The sequence below is a fragment of the Pituophis catenifer genome, unplaced genomic scaffold (genome assembly GCF_029215685.1).
Source record: "Pituophis catenifer annectens isolate HBS135680 unplaced genomic scaffold, rPitCat1.0.hap2 SCAF_3, whole genome shotgun sequence".
In the NCBI taxonomy this organism is placed as follows: domain Eukaryota; kingdom Metazoa; phylum Chordata; class Lepidosauria; order Squamata; family Colubridae; genus Pituophis; species Pituophis catenifer.
Window position 1 is genome coordinate 148,466,562 of NW_027256883.1, and position 17,871 is coordinate 148,484,432.

At 36.7% G+C, this 17,871-nt stretch overlaps 1 protein-coding gene across 1 annotated transcript in view; it reads right to left on the reverse strand.

Moving 5' to 3' along the window:
• Positions 1-17,871, reverse strand: part of PATJ (PATJ crumbs cell polarity complex component) — a 149,227-nt gene that overhangs the window by 98,984 nt on the left and 32,372 nt on the right. Inside the window, exon 16 of the mRNA XM_070941288.1 lies at positions 16,327-16,476. Within this exon, the coding sequence (XP_070797389.1) occupies positions 16,327-16,476 (150 nt within the window). The remainder of the gene's footprint in view (positions 1-16,326; positions 16,477-17,871) is intronic.

The following is a 17,871-nucleotide window of genomic DNA, read 5'->3' on the forward strand; positions in this document are numbered from 1 at the left end:
ATTGCTAGTTGCTATAAGAGAAGCAACTTGGTAAGTCTTGGTAAGACTAGTATTTATGGTTTAGGTACTGTAAATATCTTTCCTATAAATTTGACTCTCTCAAGTTGCAAAATATATACTACCACAAATGTAGATGAGCTGTAACACTGAACAGATATCTCCCTGTCATTTGTCCCTTCTATTTTAAGTGGCTCCCTGAACACTTTTGCTACTGTCAGTATGTCTATGCTGCAAATTATATTGCAAATCCAAGAAAAACACACATTAAAGATCTGAAGCTGTAGTAGTGGCATTGCATTTTGCAGTGTACTATTAAGAGAATTAAGGTATGAAACAATTTCTTCACTGGTTTGTAGCTTTTGCAGTCTTCTCACAATTACTGTACTTTTTTAAACTTAACCCTATAATGTTTAATATATTGTTAACAACAATCCTATACGGACATATTCCTGGCTAATGTGACTTTCCCCAAATTACAAGAAATCTTTCTCTTCTTGTCTGTCACACATAAAACAGTTCCGTGAAAAAACCTCCATAGTATAACCACATCGTGATATTGCTAGAAAATTCATCAATTCTATTGCTGGATTTCATTACAAAGAGAGTTGTAGGTACACTGAACTTTAAGGAACACTACAAACTACAACAGAAACCAGGGAACATAAAACAATGTCGAAAAATCACAAGAAGCACAAAAAGAAAAATTCAGTTCAGACTAAATACTTCATTAAATACGAAGTTCTTGGTAGTCTACTTCTAAAAAGATGATAAACAATTTTATCATATTTATCTCATTATTTCTACCTCCCCCACAACTATGCACTACACACCACTTTCAGGCCAATCAATTGCACAAAATTGATGAAATCTTGAACACCATGAAGAAAAGGTAAAATATGAAGGCTTTTAAAAAAATAATAAATAAGTTCTAATTGAAGTTACCAAAATTACTCCTAATAAAGGCTAATCAAAACTTTCTTGGCAAGTTCATACATCTTCTTGTTGGAGGTTTTTAAGAAGAGAGTGGACAACCATTTGTCTGATATGGTATAGGGCTGTGATGGCGAACCTATGGCATGCATGCAGAGGTGGCACGCAGCGCACTTTCTGTGGGCATGCAAGCTGTCGCTCCAGTTCAGCTCCGCTGCGCATGTGCGCATGCCTCCCGCCAGCTGGCTGGTCTTCGGGTCTCTGCCATGCATGTGGGGAGGGGCATGTGCGAGGGGCCGTGCGTGCATGCACAGGGTACATGCAGGGGGCCACACGTGCATGCACAGGAGCGGGGCGTGTGCGAGGGGCGCCCGCTTGCTTTGGGCATTCAGTCCAGGAAAGGTTAGCCATCACTGGTATAAGGTCTCCTGCTCAAACAGGGGGTTGGACTAGAAGACCTCTAAGGTACCTTCCGATTCTTTTATTCTGTTATCCTGTTCTATTGTTCTTTCCTTCTCTTCCATGGGTGCATGGAAGAGATCAATATTTTTTTCTTTTTAGAAAGTTGTGAGAATTGTTTTGCTTTTTCTTCAAACCACTTTAAACAGATCTAGGATACCAATTGCGATTTTCAGATGTTTCCTGCTTCAAAATGGGAAACCATACATCAATTATTGGTAGTACAACAAATATGAAATTTGCGGCCAGTATGAATGTGTAATAAAGAGGAGGCCCATCTTGGTTTGTATCCAGTTCTTAAATCTAAACTAGGACAAACATTGCACACAGCACTTTCTGCAATACGTCAATCCTAATCATGCATCTGATATTCTCAAAGGAAAAAAAAATAGGTCTTCTCAAAACAAAATATTTCTTTCTAAACATGGACACTGAACACTGTGACATACAGAACACTATCATGTTGGAGATAGTATAATTTGTTTGTCTGTGAGTGTGCCAGATAATTAAAATCTGTAGTTGTAGAGAACTAGTGGTTAAGGCACTAAACTAGAAACCAGATACTCTCTCTCGACCCAACTCAATTCACAGAGTTGTTGTGGAAAAGATAGGAAGGGGAAGGGGTATTAGATATATTTTGCTGCCTTGAGTTGTTCATTAAAATAAGGTAAGATATAAATTGCATAAATAAAGACACAGTTTAGGATAGGAAGCTTTGACTGTAGAGCATGGGTGTCAAACTCGCGACGTCACGTCGTCACGTGACGTATCACAACTTTTTTCCTCACTAAACCGGAGGAGGGCATGGCCAGTACGTAACACATCTGGGCCATGGGCCGCGAGTTACTTAGAATTAGTATTCTCCTATTAAAGCATTAGTACATGAAAATAAAGATTGGACAAACTGTACTTGGCAATTTTATTGTACACCATCCAGAAAATAAAAAAGGATAAGAGCTAATTATAACCAACCCTATATATCTTGGTCTTGGAAATTTAAAAGAAATAGGATGTATGTGTGCCTTAGCATACATTTAGAATAACTACCCTCTTTCCAGTGAAGAGAATACAATATTTTAAAATAAAAACGTAAAATTGTTGAGTTATCACTATGACTTTGCCTCAGTCTTAAATTGTGTAAATTCATTCCAGCTGGAGGGCGTTTTTGGAACAGTGAAAGACAAACTTTGAAAAATAAAAAATGAGTATTTATCGATCTGCAATAAAGAATATAGCAATGTATTTCATAAAGCTGTGCTATACATCTGGCTTTAATCAAGACTTCTGTTGCAGAAAACGTCAGTAAAGATCTAGAGAAAAAAATATAAGACAAAAAAAGAAAAATAACTACAGGCAGAATTGGCAAAAGAATTGGTGCTTAACGTCGCTCTCTGTTTAACATACTGGCCTGAAAAATACAGTTTCACTTATAGAATTGAAATAAAGCTCACTTTTGTTTTTATTCTTCAGTTTCAACCCAATAACTTGAACTAGATATGATCTTTGTGCTAAAGAAATGAAGCCATCTTAGGAGATAAACTGTACAGTAATTTTTCAGGATTATGAAAGTAAAACTTGAAAGGATTGTTCAACCATAGGGGCTCTCAGAAATCATGTTTAATTTTTGAAAAAGCAACAGAAATATGAATGTTGCTATCTCAGATATTCAGATGCCATTATAATCCAGTAAAAATTTGTGCTGGTTTGCAATTGAACAATGACTACAAACTACAAATGTTTGCAAATTAAATCTAGCATTAGTTCCTCCGAAAGACTTGCATATTTTAAGAACATAAATGTTTGCCAACATTAAAGCAAGCACAGGTAGGCCTCAATGTATGCCCACAATTGAGTCCAAAATTTCCATTGCTAAGCAAGATAGCTGTTAAATGAGTTTTGCCCCATTTTATGACCTTTCTTGCAATAGTTGTTAAATGAATCACTGCAGGTATTAAATTAGTAACATGGCTGAAAAGTGAATCTGGCCTTTTTTTGTCAGAGAGTCACAAAAGGTGATCACATGACCCCAGGACACTGCAACCATCATAAATACATGACAGTTGCCAATTTTAATTACTTGACCAATTACTTGGCAACAGTCATAAGTGTGAAAAATAGTCATTAATCATTAGTCACTTTTTTTACGTGCCATTGTAACTTTGAACAGTCACTAAACAAATGGTTGTAAGTCAAAGTCTACAATTCCATGAACCACCACGAAACAGAAGTGACTTCCAATAATTTTGCTGAGACTTGGAAATTCTCCTGTATGCATTAGAACACAGATTGATTATTTCTGAAAACTACACAAAGAGAACGAATCATTTACTGAACGGGATAAATGAGAAAGAACCAAATTGGGACATAAAACTCACAGACATACTGGATCCTGTATTCATAGTATTCCAGGATTAAAATTAGGTACTCAAGCTTCATGAGTTCTATTTTTATGTTCCTCAAAAATAAAAATAACTGCTGAATCCATGTCTTCTGGGAGCACATTCTCTTCAAAATGATTTTGTTAAGCAGCTCATCCTTTCTTCCATCAGACCTAGAGGTTCCCTAAACTGCTACTTCCATTGATGACATTCCATATCCTTTCTTTGCTCGTTTTGAACCAATCTGAAACTGCTTATTCAGCTCCATCCATGTGTCCACAGAGCAGTTTATAAAACAAAGAGCCAAACAGATAAACCTTTAAAGCTGAATGATTTTAAAGTTGTACTTTACAGCATACTAAAAAAATTATATGGAGATCAAGAGGTAGAACAGCTTTATTTCCCTGGATTTGTATTTGAGACTATACAGGAAGAAATTAATGCCATCTTAGTTCTTGCATCTAAAGTAGTTATTTTACTATCTAGCATTAATAATCTAATACAAGTAGTTATTTGAATTAACAACAGCACTGAAAAAAGTAACTTATGACCGGTTCTCACACGTATGACCACTGAAGCATCCCCACAGTCACATGATCCAAATTCTGGTCATGGATCACCATTTGTGATATTCTCAGCTGGCTTCTGACAGGCAAAGTCAATGGGAGAAGCTGAATTTGCTTAACAACTTCCTGATTCACTTAATGACTGTGGTAAAAATTGTAAAATTGGGTGTGACTCACTTAACAACCACCTTGCTTAGCAACGATAATTGTGGTTATAAGGTGAGACTACCTGTATTAACTCAGTTTTAAATGCATACAGATAATTACATCAGTTAACTACTTAGCAGTTCCAAAGGTGCTTTTTTCAAGAGGCAACTAGACTTTCTGGTTTTTCTTTGAAGATGTTTCACTTCTCATCCAAGAAGCTTCTTCAACTCTGACTAGATGGTGGGGAATGGAAGGATTTATACTCCTTATTTATACCCCTTAACTACTTAGCAGCCATACTTGATTCTAAGTTTCATATATTATGCACTTAATCAGTTGAAGAGGATTTGGGGAAAAAATCCTTTCAATTTACCTGCCAGGATTATCCAAGTACTTGCAATGTTGACATTGATCCAGTAGCTTAGAAGCGACATAGAGTTTCTCTCCATGTAAAAAACAGGGAGATCTACAGGAGGTATGAATGATCAAGTTTGCCTAAACAAATCTAAGTCAAGTGGAATTCAGCATTGAAGTTACATGGAAAAGTGGAGTGCAACAAATGTTGGATAGGCAAACAAGAAATAATGTTTTTTTAAAAAAGCTCTTTCTGCATTTTAATTAGGAAAAAAATCTGTTTAAATTTAGGATAAGAAATGAATGAATTGTCTAAGGTGGAGAATGTGGTTTTGGAGAATGTAGCTAAGCCAAGGTAAAATAGTTTCTAGTGCATTTCATTCATATATACACTAATGAAGTAAAATGCAGGTTTTTTTAAATTGCCCACAACACATGAACGACAAGGAACTCTGCCTTTAAAAGATTAGTAGAGGTTGCTAATAGGTTGCCCTAAGCTATCCTTCAATTTAGTGTCTTCCAGATCCACTGGCAGTATGACTACACATATGAGAATTGAAATTCAAAATATTTAGATCAGGGATGTCAAACTCAATTTCATTGAGGGCCGCATCAGGGTTGTGTTTGACCTGCGGGGGGTGGGGGGGTGGGGGGCTGGAGTGGGCATGGCCAGGGTAGGCATGGCCAGCTTGACATCACTCGTGTTGGGGGAACCTATGGTGGCCTGGGCGGGGCTGGGAGGATCCATTGTCTTTAGCAGAGGAAGGCGAGACCAGGGAGAGTACCAAACCCTTGTCCTCCAGAGAAGCCTCACTGTGCCTTTCAGGCCATGTAGAAGACCCTTGGATGGTGGTGCAATCTGTCCAGAGCTCTAGGCAGCAGAGGGCAAGCGCACCCCAAGCTCCATTTTCGCTGGCAGAGGTACCGCAGGCCAATTCTTTGCTGTTTCCAGGGCAGCCCCATAGGCCAGATCTAAGCATCCTGTGGGTCAGATTTGGCCTGTGGCTCTTGAGTTTGACAACCCTAATTTAGAGAATATATCAGTGGTGGGCTGCTGCCGGTTCAGATCGGTTCAGGCAAACCAGTAGTTCTGATGATCACCTGGCCCCGCCCACCCGCTCCCGCTCTATCCTGTCCTATATTTCTTTCTGGCTCAGCTGATTCAAGAGGCACAGCTGATTTCTGCGCCTCCGCTGTTCTACTTACCAGGGCTGCCTTAGAAGGTAAGCAGTTGAGCTTCAAATTGCTGTACTTTGAATGCTGCGCGCAAGCGCGTTAGGCAAAGCGAAGCGCACACTCACAGAACCGGTTGTTAAACTGGTTGCAGCCCACCACTGTGATACATAGTCACAGAAGGCTGCACCAAAGAATCATTATAATGGATAACTATGTTGATTAGAGATAAGAATGAAATGGTCTTCACTTTTTTATGGAACAACATTCTTCATAGAGCTAGAACAGTTTATATTGGCACATATCGAACAGATTAAACAAGAAAGCAACACACAAAATGCCAACATACAACATTCAACATCTAGTTGTATGCAAATTTAAATGCATGACAATGAGATGCAGTAATATTCCTAAACCATGATATTGAAAGATCACATGCTTTCTTTTCTTAATTAAATTTCTCATTCTCCAACTTAATGTGCCAGATTATAATACTAACTATGGTTTGCAAGCAACCTTTAAAGCCCGGTACCATTGCAGATCTGAGTTAGCACAATTAAAAGTGCAGATGCAATATTCTTAATCTTGAAGAAAAGCAAAATTAATATGGATATGCAATGTCTTCACCCATTCCTCACCTGTCATCTATAAACTGGTAACAGGAAGACTTTCTATATACCAGATCTGGAATTGCTGATTAACATTGAGCTACATATAAACGGAATGCACAGGGATTAGAATGATAAAAACACCAAGATATGAACTTGCAACCAGAATTATAATTCAACAATCTCATTAAAGAGAACAAGGCAGCAATTTTCCAAGCATTGCTGATTGTGGCCTCTCTTCCGAGGCTCTCTAAAAATTAAAATTAAAACCTCTAATGCTGAAAAGAGGCAACTGCAGGCAACAGCATACGTCTCCGCATTGTGCATGAGGGAAAATATAGCCTGTGATAGCCATTCTGAACATATGAAAAGACAGTTTCATGTTAGTTCTTTGGCCATCAGGCTGTGGACTCTAGTGATACCCTGGTACTCAATTGCTTTGAAACTCATCAAATTTGGTACTCAATGAATTTTGATGCAGAAATTTTGTCCTAGGACTCATCATTTTCTGGTACTCAACGCACAAGCTAGAACTTGTTGGTGTTGGTTGCTTTGTGACTCACTACATTATTCCTTATGGGAAAAATCTGCTTGGTACTCATCAGTTTGGGTACTCAACACGCCTCCCAGAATCAATTAATGATGAGTGTCGAGATACCACTACATTAAATTAATACATCTACAAAGTATATGAATGCAGCCAAATATAAGGTTCCTTTAAGAAAGCATATGTATTAGAAATGGAAATCATAGTGTAGCGCTTAATGGGGCTATATTACAATAGTTTGTGCTGTATATCTTCCCCCTTTTAAAATGGTATTTATTTTTAATACGTGTGAAATGTGGAAGATGAGTAGTTAGGATTTTGTAACTATCACATCCCAGCCAAATTATCCAGAAAATAAAATGTCATCACTCCTCTAAGAGAACATATCCAATGCATAGAGTTAAAGATTCTTTTTGACAATCCCATAAACTGAAGCCTGCCAGAAAATTATTCCCAATCCACCCATTTGGGGATCCCCTTCACCTTCCAAATGCATCTGGCATTGCTCATGGTTAGCAACAGTATACTGGAATAGACAAAGACAAGTGAGCAATGGCTAAAGATTCCAGAAATACAGAACAGAAAGCCTCAAATATGGCCTTTGTTCTCTTAGCAATAAACCTCTGTCCTGCTTTGCAAAAGTGAGTTTTACTTTGGGTGATTTATTATGTAATTACAGCAAAGAGATATTAGAGCTCATTAATTATCTCAGACTATAACACTTTTAAATTAAGTTATCAGCCATACAAATGTCACAATGGATGTCACTTACTCACTTTAACATATAATGATACATTGCAAATACTGCTGGAAAAAGAGGATAGTTTTCCAGGAAGCTTTAGAAGCAAAACATGTGGTCCATACCCTTGCATTTGGATTTTCTCTCTGCCTGCACCTGTCAAACACCAACACATAACTTCTTATTCCCAATATTATTATTTGTTAAATTTATTTGTTGCCTATCTTGCTTTGGGGCTATTCTATGCGGCTTACTCAATTACACCATGCTGTTTTGGGATTATCAAAATCATGTGAAGTTTGGTTCCATTTGTATCCCACAATTCAACTTTCTAGAAGACCCCAAAGGCAGCAGTGATGTTCCTAATATGAAAAAATAATAAATATGTACAGACATTACCATAAATCCATTAAAAATGCAAACCCCTCAGAAATAATCAAGAATAACCAAGAGCAGGGCTGTCAAACTTGCGGCCTGTGGGCTGGATGCGTCACGTGTTGGCCACGCCCCTGACTGGTTTAGCGAAGGGGGGAAAGTTGCAATACATCACGTGATGCCCCCATGACGACATGAGTTTCACACCCCTGACCAAGAGTAACACTGCATAGTCAGGTTACAGAGAAAATGAATCTGTGGTCATCTTGGTGTCACCGAAGTTCCCAGCTTCCCTTACCATTGTCCAAGGTAGCTCTAACTAAAAGCTTCCAGCAATATTTTAGCAATCCTAGATAGACAAGCATAATGGCTTCACAGAGAATCGGGGAAACAAAAGAAGGTAAGAAAATATTGGTTCCATCTGGCCATCTGCACTTGTTTTCCTCCTTGCTGGAGGCAGAGAAGGAATCAAGTCTCATTAGATGGTCTAACACTGAATGGTTACTCATCTGAGGGTTTGTTGGAATGGCTCCAAACACAGGATATGCAAAACTTTAAATGGTTCCTCACAGGATTTTGAAAAGAACTCGGAAACTAACTGGAAACCAGCTGAGCTCTTTTAACATCAGATTTACTGTGTATCTTCCCTGCAGCTAATATAAGTTATTTTCTTATGCCTCAAAGATAGTCACTGCATTAATCTAATCAGAAGGTGATGCTGGGAAGAATTGCCAATAATAAGGACATGGATCCAGAAAGAAAGGCAGAATCACCCCAATCACATAAATATTTCTTTTCAAACAGGTTTTATTTGTTCTTCTTATTTCACCTTTAGCCTGGCTTTTTCTAGCAATGCATTCCTGATAACAAGTTGATTCATACTGAACAGACATAAGACTAGAAAGTTTGTTGCCTTAGTTAATGAGAAGGAAGGACTCACTGAACAAGAGCCTAATGCTGGGAACGATTGAGAGCAAAAGAAGAAAGGGACAACAGAGAATGAGGTGGCTGGATGGAGTCACTGAAGCAGTAGGCATGAGCTCAAATTGACTCCAAAGGATGATAGAGGACAGGAAGGCCTGGAGGAACATTGTCCATGGGGTCGCGATGGGTCGGACACAACTTTGCAACTAACAACAACAGATGCCTTAGACATCATTTTTTTTCATTCCTAAACATTGTCTGTACTGCCAGAGACTTAGAGAAACTCTAATAATTTAATGTTTATTTATAGATTATTTACCCCAAGAAAATGTTCCAACTGCCCCACATAACTGAGATAATTACGTTTTTCGGAGTCCTGCCTCTAAAGAAATTCCACCCTCTAATTGTCACCTCTGCTATATCCTCCAGAAACAAGTATGCTCTATTATGGTCTTTATTTCTGTATGCCACCTATGAATTGCAGTAACTGTTAAGTCTTCTATTAAGTAATTTCAAACTATTATAGCAACAGCAACTCTGTTTACCTTTTTTATTTGTTTAATTTTAAATGCCCTGCCAAGATAGTTCTTCTCACTAAATATACTTTATCTAGATAGTTTAAAAAATTTTCTAGCTTGTAAATACACATTTTTAAATCATTCATTCAGTTGTATCCAATTCTCAGAGACAACTTGCATGAGTCCTGGCAGTTTTCTTGGCAAGATTTTTCAGAAGTGGTTTGCCATTCCTAGGGTTGAGAGAAGATGACTGGCCCGAGGTCACCTAGCTGGCTTTGTGTCTAAGGAGGAACTAGAATTCAGAGTCTCCGTGTTTCTAGTCTGATGACTTAACCATTACACCAAACTAGATCTCCACAAATACACATATTGCGGTATAAACTAATGCCTGAAAATGCTGGAAAATCTAAAGCTACGTTTTACATCCAATGACCAATACTTCATATTTAGCTACATCTCAATCTAAATATTACTAAACTTGCCATTAATTCTAAACATGAAATAAAAACAATTATAGCTCCCTGCAAAAGTTAAAAGGTTGTAAAATGTGAGCTCCTCAAAATAAAAATAAAAATGTTTTAAAAAGTCAACCTGAGTCATGCAGGCACACTTCAACTATTTCTTTTGTAACCTGTCTCCAATTTAGATCTTGCATTGTAAAAATATAATTGATTTTTACCTATTCTGACATATGTATACCGCAACAGCATGTATTTGTTTTGTTTAACTATAGTGTTTATAAAGCTTCCAGATACATTATACCTAGCAGTTAGCTAGGTTCTTTAGTATAATTTTTTTTAAAAAAAATAACACATTTATCAACAAGATTGGCAAAGTATCATTTTGTGTTTCCTCATTCCCCATTACAGAAAAGTGAATTAGTATTGTTGGATCATTAACTTTGCCTATAATTTTCATTAGCAGTATTCATCATAGAATATATGATATAGAATCCTCATGATTCTATACCCAGTTTATATAAACTTTAGAAAATTCTTTGTTAAAAATAAAATCAGTCTTGAGTTGAGGTCAACTGCTGATGACCTTAGGAAAAAGGGAATATCCATGCAGTTTTCTTGAAAACTGTACCCAAAATGGTTTCCCATTGTCTTTTCCCATGATGCTTTTCCAATGTCCAACATTCCTGGTCTCCAAAAATTAGCCAAAATCAAGCCTACGTAGATTCCGCTGCCAACTAGATGTGTGATTGTAAGGTCCTTTGCACTCTCTGAACTTGGTTGTTTTCTAGCAGATGTTTCATCACCAAGCTAGATAACATCATCAGTGCTGATGATCATGTATGTAATGAAATGTCTGCAAGAAAACAACCAAGCTCAGAGAACACAAAAGGACCCCAGTTCAAACTTGAGCTTCAAATATTCTCTTCTATCAATTATGTGATTCTCTATTACATTTAATAGGGAAGCCTAAAACATGCATGTTGATTTGGCTGTTTCAAAACCTAAAATTCTACTGTTTGGAGGGAAAACAACTTACACTTCAAAAAAGATTATGTAAGAGAAGGTCTACTCTTATAAAATCTTAGTAAAGATACTCTAAAGCAGTTGTGGGGGGTTTTTTGGGCGGGGGCAATGGTGAAATTCTGCCGGTTCTGTCTGGCTCGCGTGAACCGGTAGTAGCGGTGGTGCGTGGTTCAGTGAACTGGTAGCGGCGGCAAAGCAAGGGTCCGCCCACCCGCCCAGACATCATTACTTCCTGGTTTTAACCAGGAAATAACCCGGTCTTGACCCTCTGTGCATGTGCAGAAGGCTTTGCGCATGCGCAGAGGGTCAAAAATCGGACCATACGATGATGTGTACGCACTTCTGAACCAGTAGGGAAAGTAAGTAGATTTCACCCCTTGGGGGAGGGTGTCTTTTAAATGCTTGTATCCCTATTTTATTAGGACTTAACAAAATTGCTCCTCACAGCATATTTTCTTGAGTTATCCCAATGACAATAGCCGTAAGCGCAGCAAGAAAGGACACCTCTGAATACAGGTAGACCTCGAGTGAGCCCAAAATTTATGCTGTTAAGGAAGACAGTTGTTTAAGTGAGTTGTATGTCATTTTACAACCTTTTGACACAATTTCTTCACAAATCACTGAAATTGTTAAGTGAATTGTGTGGTCATTAATTGAATCTGGCTTTCCCCATTGACTTTGCTTTCAGAAGCCAGCTAGGAAGGTTGCAAATGGAAATCACATGATTCCAGAACAGCACAACCATTGTAAATATAGGTAGTCCTTGAGTTATGACCACAATTGAGCCCAAAATTTATGTTGCTGAGTGAAACATTTGTTAAGTGAGTTTTGCCCCATTTTACAACTTTTCTTGCCACAGTTGTTAAGTGAATTAACATTTGTTAAGTTAGTAACATGATCGTTAAGTGAATCTGGCTTCCCCATTGACTCTGCTCATTAGAAGGTCGCAATAGCTGATCACGTGATCCCAGGACACTGCAACTGTCATAAATATGACTCAGTTGCTAAGCATCTGAATTTTGATCATGTGACCATGAAGATGCTGCAATGGTCGTAAGTGTGAAAAACGGTTATAAGTCACTTTTTCACTGCCTTTTAACTTTGAGTGTTCACTAAATGAACTATTGTAGGTGAAGAACTACCTTTACATGTCAAGTGCCTGAATTTTAAACACGTAGCCCTGGAGATGCAATAGTCATAAGTGTGAAAACTGGTCATATGTCATTTTTTCCAGTGCCATTGTAACTTTGAACAGGAAGTAAACAAATGATTGTAAATTGAGGACTATCTGTTTTAATACTAATTTCACATTCTTATTCAAACCAGATCAAAGGCATGGCCCAATTTACTCTAAAGCTATTTTTTAAAAAATTCATAATCTTTTCAAACCCCTACTTTATATTTTACCTGTATTTGGAGGCTGTATTTAGAAGCTTCAGTTTGTTTCAGGAAGAGTTAAGGAAGCCTTATCCTGGACAATTGACATTACTTTTCCTATCACTATCAGCAGTTATCTTTCAGGATAAATTCTCAATTCTTGTCGTTCAGGACACTGACCCTCTTCTCATATCCCTTCCCTCCTTATTGCTCAAAAGAGATTCAATCCAATTTCCTATGTACCCTAGCCAGCAAGTAAGATATAAGTTGCCCCATTCTGATTGGCCTATATACTAATTAATCCATTTCTCTGCATTTTCCGTATTAGAACATGAACTTAAGAATCTGCAATCTTCATGTTCCTCTTGAGCAATTAATCAGCTCCAGCCTGAAATTATATTTTTACTGGAGCTAAAACATATGAAGAAAGATTGTTGGAATTGGGTATGTCTGGTTTAATGAAAAGAGGCACTAGGAGGGACATGATAGCAGTGTTCCAATATTTGAAGGGCTGCCAGAAAGAAGAGGAGGGGTGTGTGTGTCCATCTATTCTCCAAAGCACATGAAGGCAGGACAAGAAGCAATGGATGGAAACCAATCAAGGAGAGAAGCAACCTAGAACTAAGGAGAAACTTCCTGACAGAACAATTAATCAATGAAACAACTTGCCTCTAGAATTTATGAATGCTCCAACATGGGAAGATTTTAAGAAAAAAATTGACAACCATTTGTCTGAAATGGTATAGGTATCCTGCCTGAGCAGCGATTAGACTAGACTAGTCCCTTCCAACTCTGTTATTCTCATTCTGTTTTCAGAAGATTATGTCAAGCTTCCATTTCATGTCTCTGTAAAACCTCATTCCACACTACCTTTTAGCTCCAAAGATTTCTGTTGTTCTTTTGTTTGGCAAGGGCTTCCATCCTTCTTCCAATTATACTCCACCCAGCCCTGAGCCCCTTCAAGCCACCCAAGGAAGCTATTTCTTGTCATAAATCAGGTCATCTATGCAACAGCAAAAATAAACTTTCCAACACTTTTTATAATCATGATTATTTTTACTGTTTGCTCACTGAACAATCACAGTGTTGAATACATAATATACTAGAAACAGTCTGAAACTACCCATATGTTTCAGCCAGAGAAAAATGAAACAGCAGGAGAGAGAGGGAGAAAGGGATGTTATTCTACAAAAAATTCCAGATGGAGCATATCAGATTGAAAGGTATGTTTTCCCTTATAATGCTGCTTTAATTTTTTTTTTCCTGAGAAAGTAAACAGCTGTTTGTTTATAGAGCTGAAAATTAAGGTGTGAATTTGGAGAGAACACTAGAGGGACAGCAACATTTGTTCCTTCGTCTTGCATTTATCTTCCTAGATTATTCTGGTCGCTGTTTCTTGGTCACATAAGGTGCTGAAGTTATGCATTCAAATGTGATGTAAATTGACTTTCAAAATAGAATAGGTTTCTAAAGAATTCATATTAATTTGAGGAGTTGTAATGCAGAGTACAAAACTGGCATGTAAGGTCTTTTGGCTTCTAACTGCTCAGTAGAGGTCCAGCCTCAAATCTTGACAAACCCAAATAATTAGTGAAATAAACAAGACAGAATAAATGGCATTGGTTAAAAAGATTGAAAAAATATTAGGAAAGGAGTGGAGTGGAGTGGAGTGGAGTGGAGTGGAATGGAATGGAATGGAATGGAATGGAATGGAATAGAATAGAATAGAATAGAATAGAATAGAATAGAATAGAATAGAATAGAATAGAATAGAATATCATTTATATGATACTGTAAAGGAGGTTGCAAAAAAAGGGAAAAGATTATGATTTTCTATATTTTTCTAACAATTTTCTATACACATAGAAAGGTACTGTACTACTCTCATTTTAGCAAATGAGGAAAATGAGCAAAAAACATATACATTAGTAATAGAAGGTTTGGGGCAAATTCTTCTATTATGAAAAAAGAAAACGCATAGTGGTTTACTGTATTAACATTGTGTTCTTTCCTCCCACAATTTCAGCATGAAATTTGGTAGAAATAGTATTTCTTCTGGAATTCAGATCCGTTTACAATGGATGCCATACATTTCATGGAAAAAAAGTATTTGAAATTTCAGAATTGTGATATAAAATCTGAAAACCATAACACCAAAAAATCCATTTAGATCATTAAGTCCACTCCCCTGCTAAGTACAGCATTCAAGACAGATGACCCTCTAACCACATCCCAAAAAAGGGAATACATCACATCTAGGTAATTGATATTATGACATACTTTGTCAAACACTTTGCTAAATCAACATATATTGTGTATTTAACATTCCCTCAATCTATTAAAATAGCTATCCAGTCAAAAAATGAGATTAGGTTAGTCTGGCAAGATTTATATTTGACACATTCCATTAATTTACTATGTTGTTTTTCCAGTTTCTTACATAGTTCTTTTTATGCTCTGCTCTAAATGTCTCCAGTATTAATCTGAGATTAACTGGTCTATAGTTTGCTGGGTTATCCTCTTACCCTTTTTGAAGCAAGGAACAGTATTTGCTCTCTTCTAGTGATTTTCCTCCCTAGAGTTTTTCAACATTTGAGTCAAAACCATTAGATAAGATCCCAGGGTTCAATTCATCTGGTCCTGGAGAATTGAACTAATTCAAAGAAATGGTGTATTTTCTGACCATTTTTCTATTAGTGTCAAGCTTCAATTCTGCCCATCCTACTTTTTCTTGCTTGAATGCTAATTTCTTTTTATTCCAGAAGTCTAAATCAAAATAAAAGTCAAATACCTCTTCCTCTTCTGTTAGTATTTTACCACCAGCTATATTGATACTTTTTATTGACTGTTGTTTTTAACATGTTTAAAAGAAGTCCTTTTGGTTTTCCTTATTATAATTCTTTAACTTCTATTTATTTGCAGCTTTTGTTTTCATGACATTAGAGCTATACTTCTCAGCTATCTATCTATTGTCAGGGTTCCAAGTAACTTTAGTTCAAGTGCATTAGGCCTTCAGACCTGCCACATTTACTACTGTGGGAAACTGGGAGGTTTGAAGGCTTAATGCAAAAGATGGATTCCAGGCCTGACGTCTATACTTTTACAGTGTTAAAATTACAAATCCTTCCTTTTCTATCTGAGAATTTCAAGCTAACCTTATCTATAAGTCAGATCATTGGCATGAATGTTTATAAAATGAAAGACATGAAGTTAGCTAATATTCGTTCTGATTTTTCAACAACATTACACTGTACTACCGAACTATTAAACAAATACTGTTTTAAGTATAAAATGGTTCCACATATGTAGTGTATGAAACATATGAAACCAACATTTTAAAATTAAGAACAACGCCTCAAAAGCTTTTAACCCAGTCTTGCACTTCTGCTGCTTGATAATATACAAAGATGATGTCAGCAACATATAACCATTGCAAGTCATGTGTATCATAAAGATTTGTTTATGGATCCAACAAACAAATAAAAATTAAGGAATGCTGCCAAAACATAATGAACACAGAACAATGTCACATAAACAAAAATCCACTTCCATAAAGAGAGTTCCTTCTTTTCTATTTATCCCACAATAGTCATTAAAGCCAAATCTGGAGAGTTGAAACAGTTTTAGAAAGAGAATGGGACAGGAGAACAAAAAAATGCCTGCCCCAAATCTAATGTAAGAAAACCATTAATTTCTATCTTGTACGTTTAGTTGAGATATATTTGCTTGTTAAGGGTGTAAGCATACCTGGTAGTCTAAAATGCTGAATCCTAAACCTATATTTGCATCTTTAACAAGGACGATGTCTTGGACTTCAGAAGACCATAGTGCTAGTTCCACATCTTCATCTTCCTGCTCTTCATCTTCCTGCTGTTCCTCTGGATTTTCAAGCTTCACCTAAGAAAAATAGAATGTGCTTTTTCTACTGGTAAAATGCATCTAGTATATACAAAGCAAAAAGGTCATTGGAATTTCAATCTATATACTACTAAAGTTCTAGTTGTCATAAACTGTTAATTGGGTGAAATGGTGCAATGTAGGACAACAATTTTTGAACCAAGGTACCTTTGGACACAGAATGTGCCCAATATTTGGAACTCACGAGGGAATGAAATTTGAGGAAGCTGTTGCTGCTTTGGTTTATTCACAATTATCTTTATTTTCAACATCTATAACAGTTTCCCAGGCAGTCTCGTAATCCCTTCCTTCCTCCCCAACCAGCAGCAGCAGCCACTTACCTGCAGGATGGGATGGGAAGAGATGGGAAAGGAAGAAGGGAAGGTAAAGGGGAAGGGGAAAGGAAAGGAATTTCTAATGCTCCCTGTCAAATTTCCACAAGGAAACTCAATAGGAAAGCTAGCAGGAAGTTGGAAGTTGTTCCTATGTCCACTGTTTTCTTTTCTTTTCTTTTTTGCCTGCCCTTAGTCATTGTGTTTCTCTGTTTAGGTAAAGAAACATGCCCCAATAAGGCAGGGTTGCCCAGTGATTTCATAAAATTACATATTGGCCATTTTATTTTTATAAGTTTTGTAAGTATAACACTTATACTTAAATGTATAAGTAGAAAGTCTTAAGGTATAAGGAATAAATATCAAGTGCAAATAAGTTAGGATCAAAATTAAGAATTTATTTTATTCAATTTATATGGTTATCCATCTCACAAAATGACTTTTTAAAACTTCTAGTTCAGTTCATATTTTGTACAAATATTTTATCAATGACTATATCTTAATTTGATTGTAATTTACACAAAAGTCTTTTTTGGGCAGGAAGGAAAAAATAACAATAGATCTATCTAGTTTGAAAGGGAAAACTATTTGCAACCGATATTCAGCTATAACATCAGGTGTTTTTATGCAAAGATGAAAGAATGTGTGGAATGTATCCTCAGTTGATAGTTTTAAAATGATTAACAACAGAAATGGACATTTATGAAGTATCTTTTCATTAGTTAAAATGATTTTTTTAAAACTGATACGCTACCTAAATTGGGAAACCTAAGGAACACCCAAAACACATTTATTTTACAATAGAAATAGTAAAAATCAATATCTGGGATGTCTAGAAAGTTTAATAGCTAAAACTATAATCTTCCAGGTACCATCAATTTCTTTGTTCACAAGATGGAAGCAATCAGCTAATGGAGAATTCAGAGATTAGGTATAATTCAAAACTTTTGCTCCTTTATTATACTGTAGAAAGATGAATGGGATGTACACTGTCAGCATGTCCTTTCATTGATTTACATACTTGGTATCATTAGTACAATGATGTTTCTAGCTACCTGCCTAG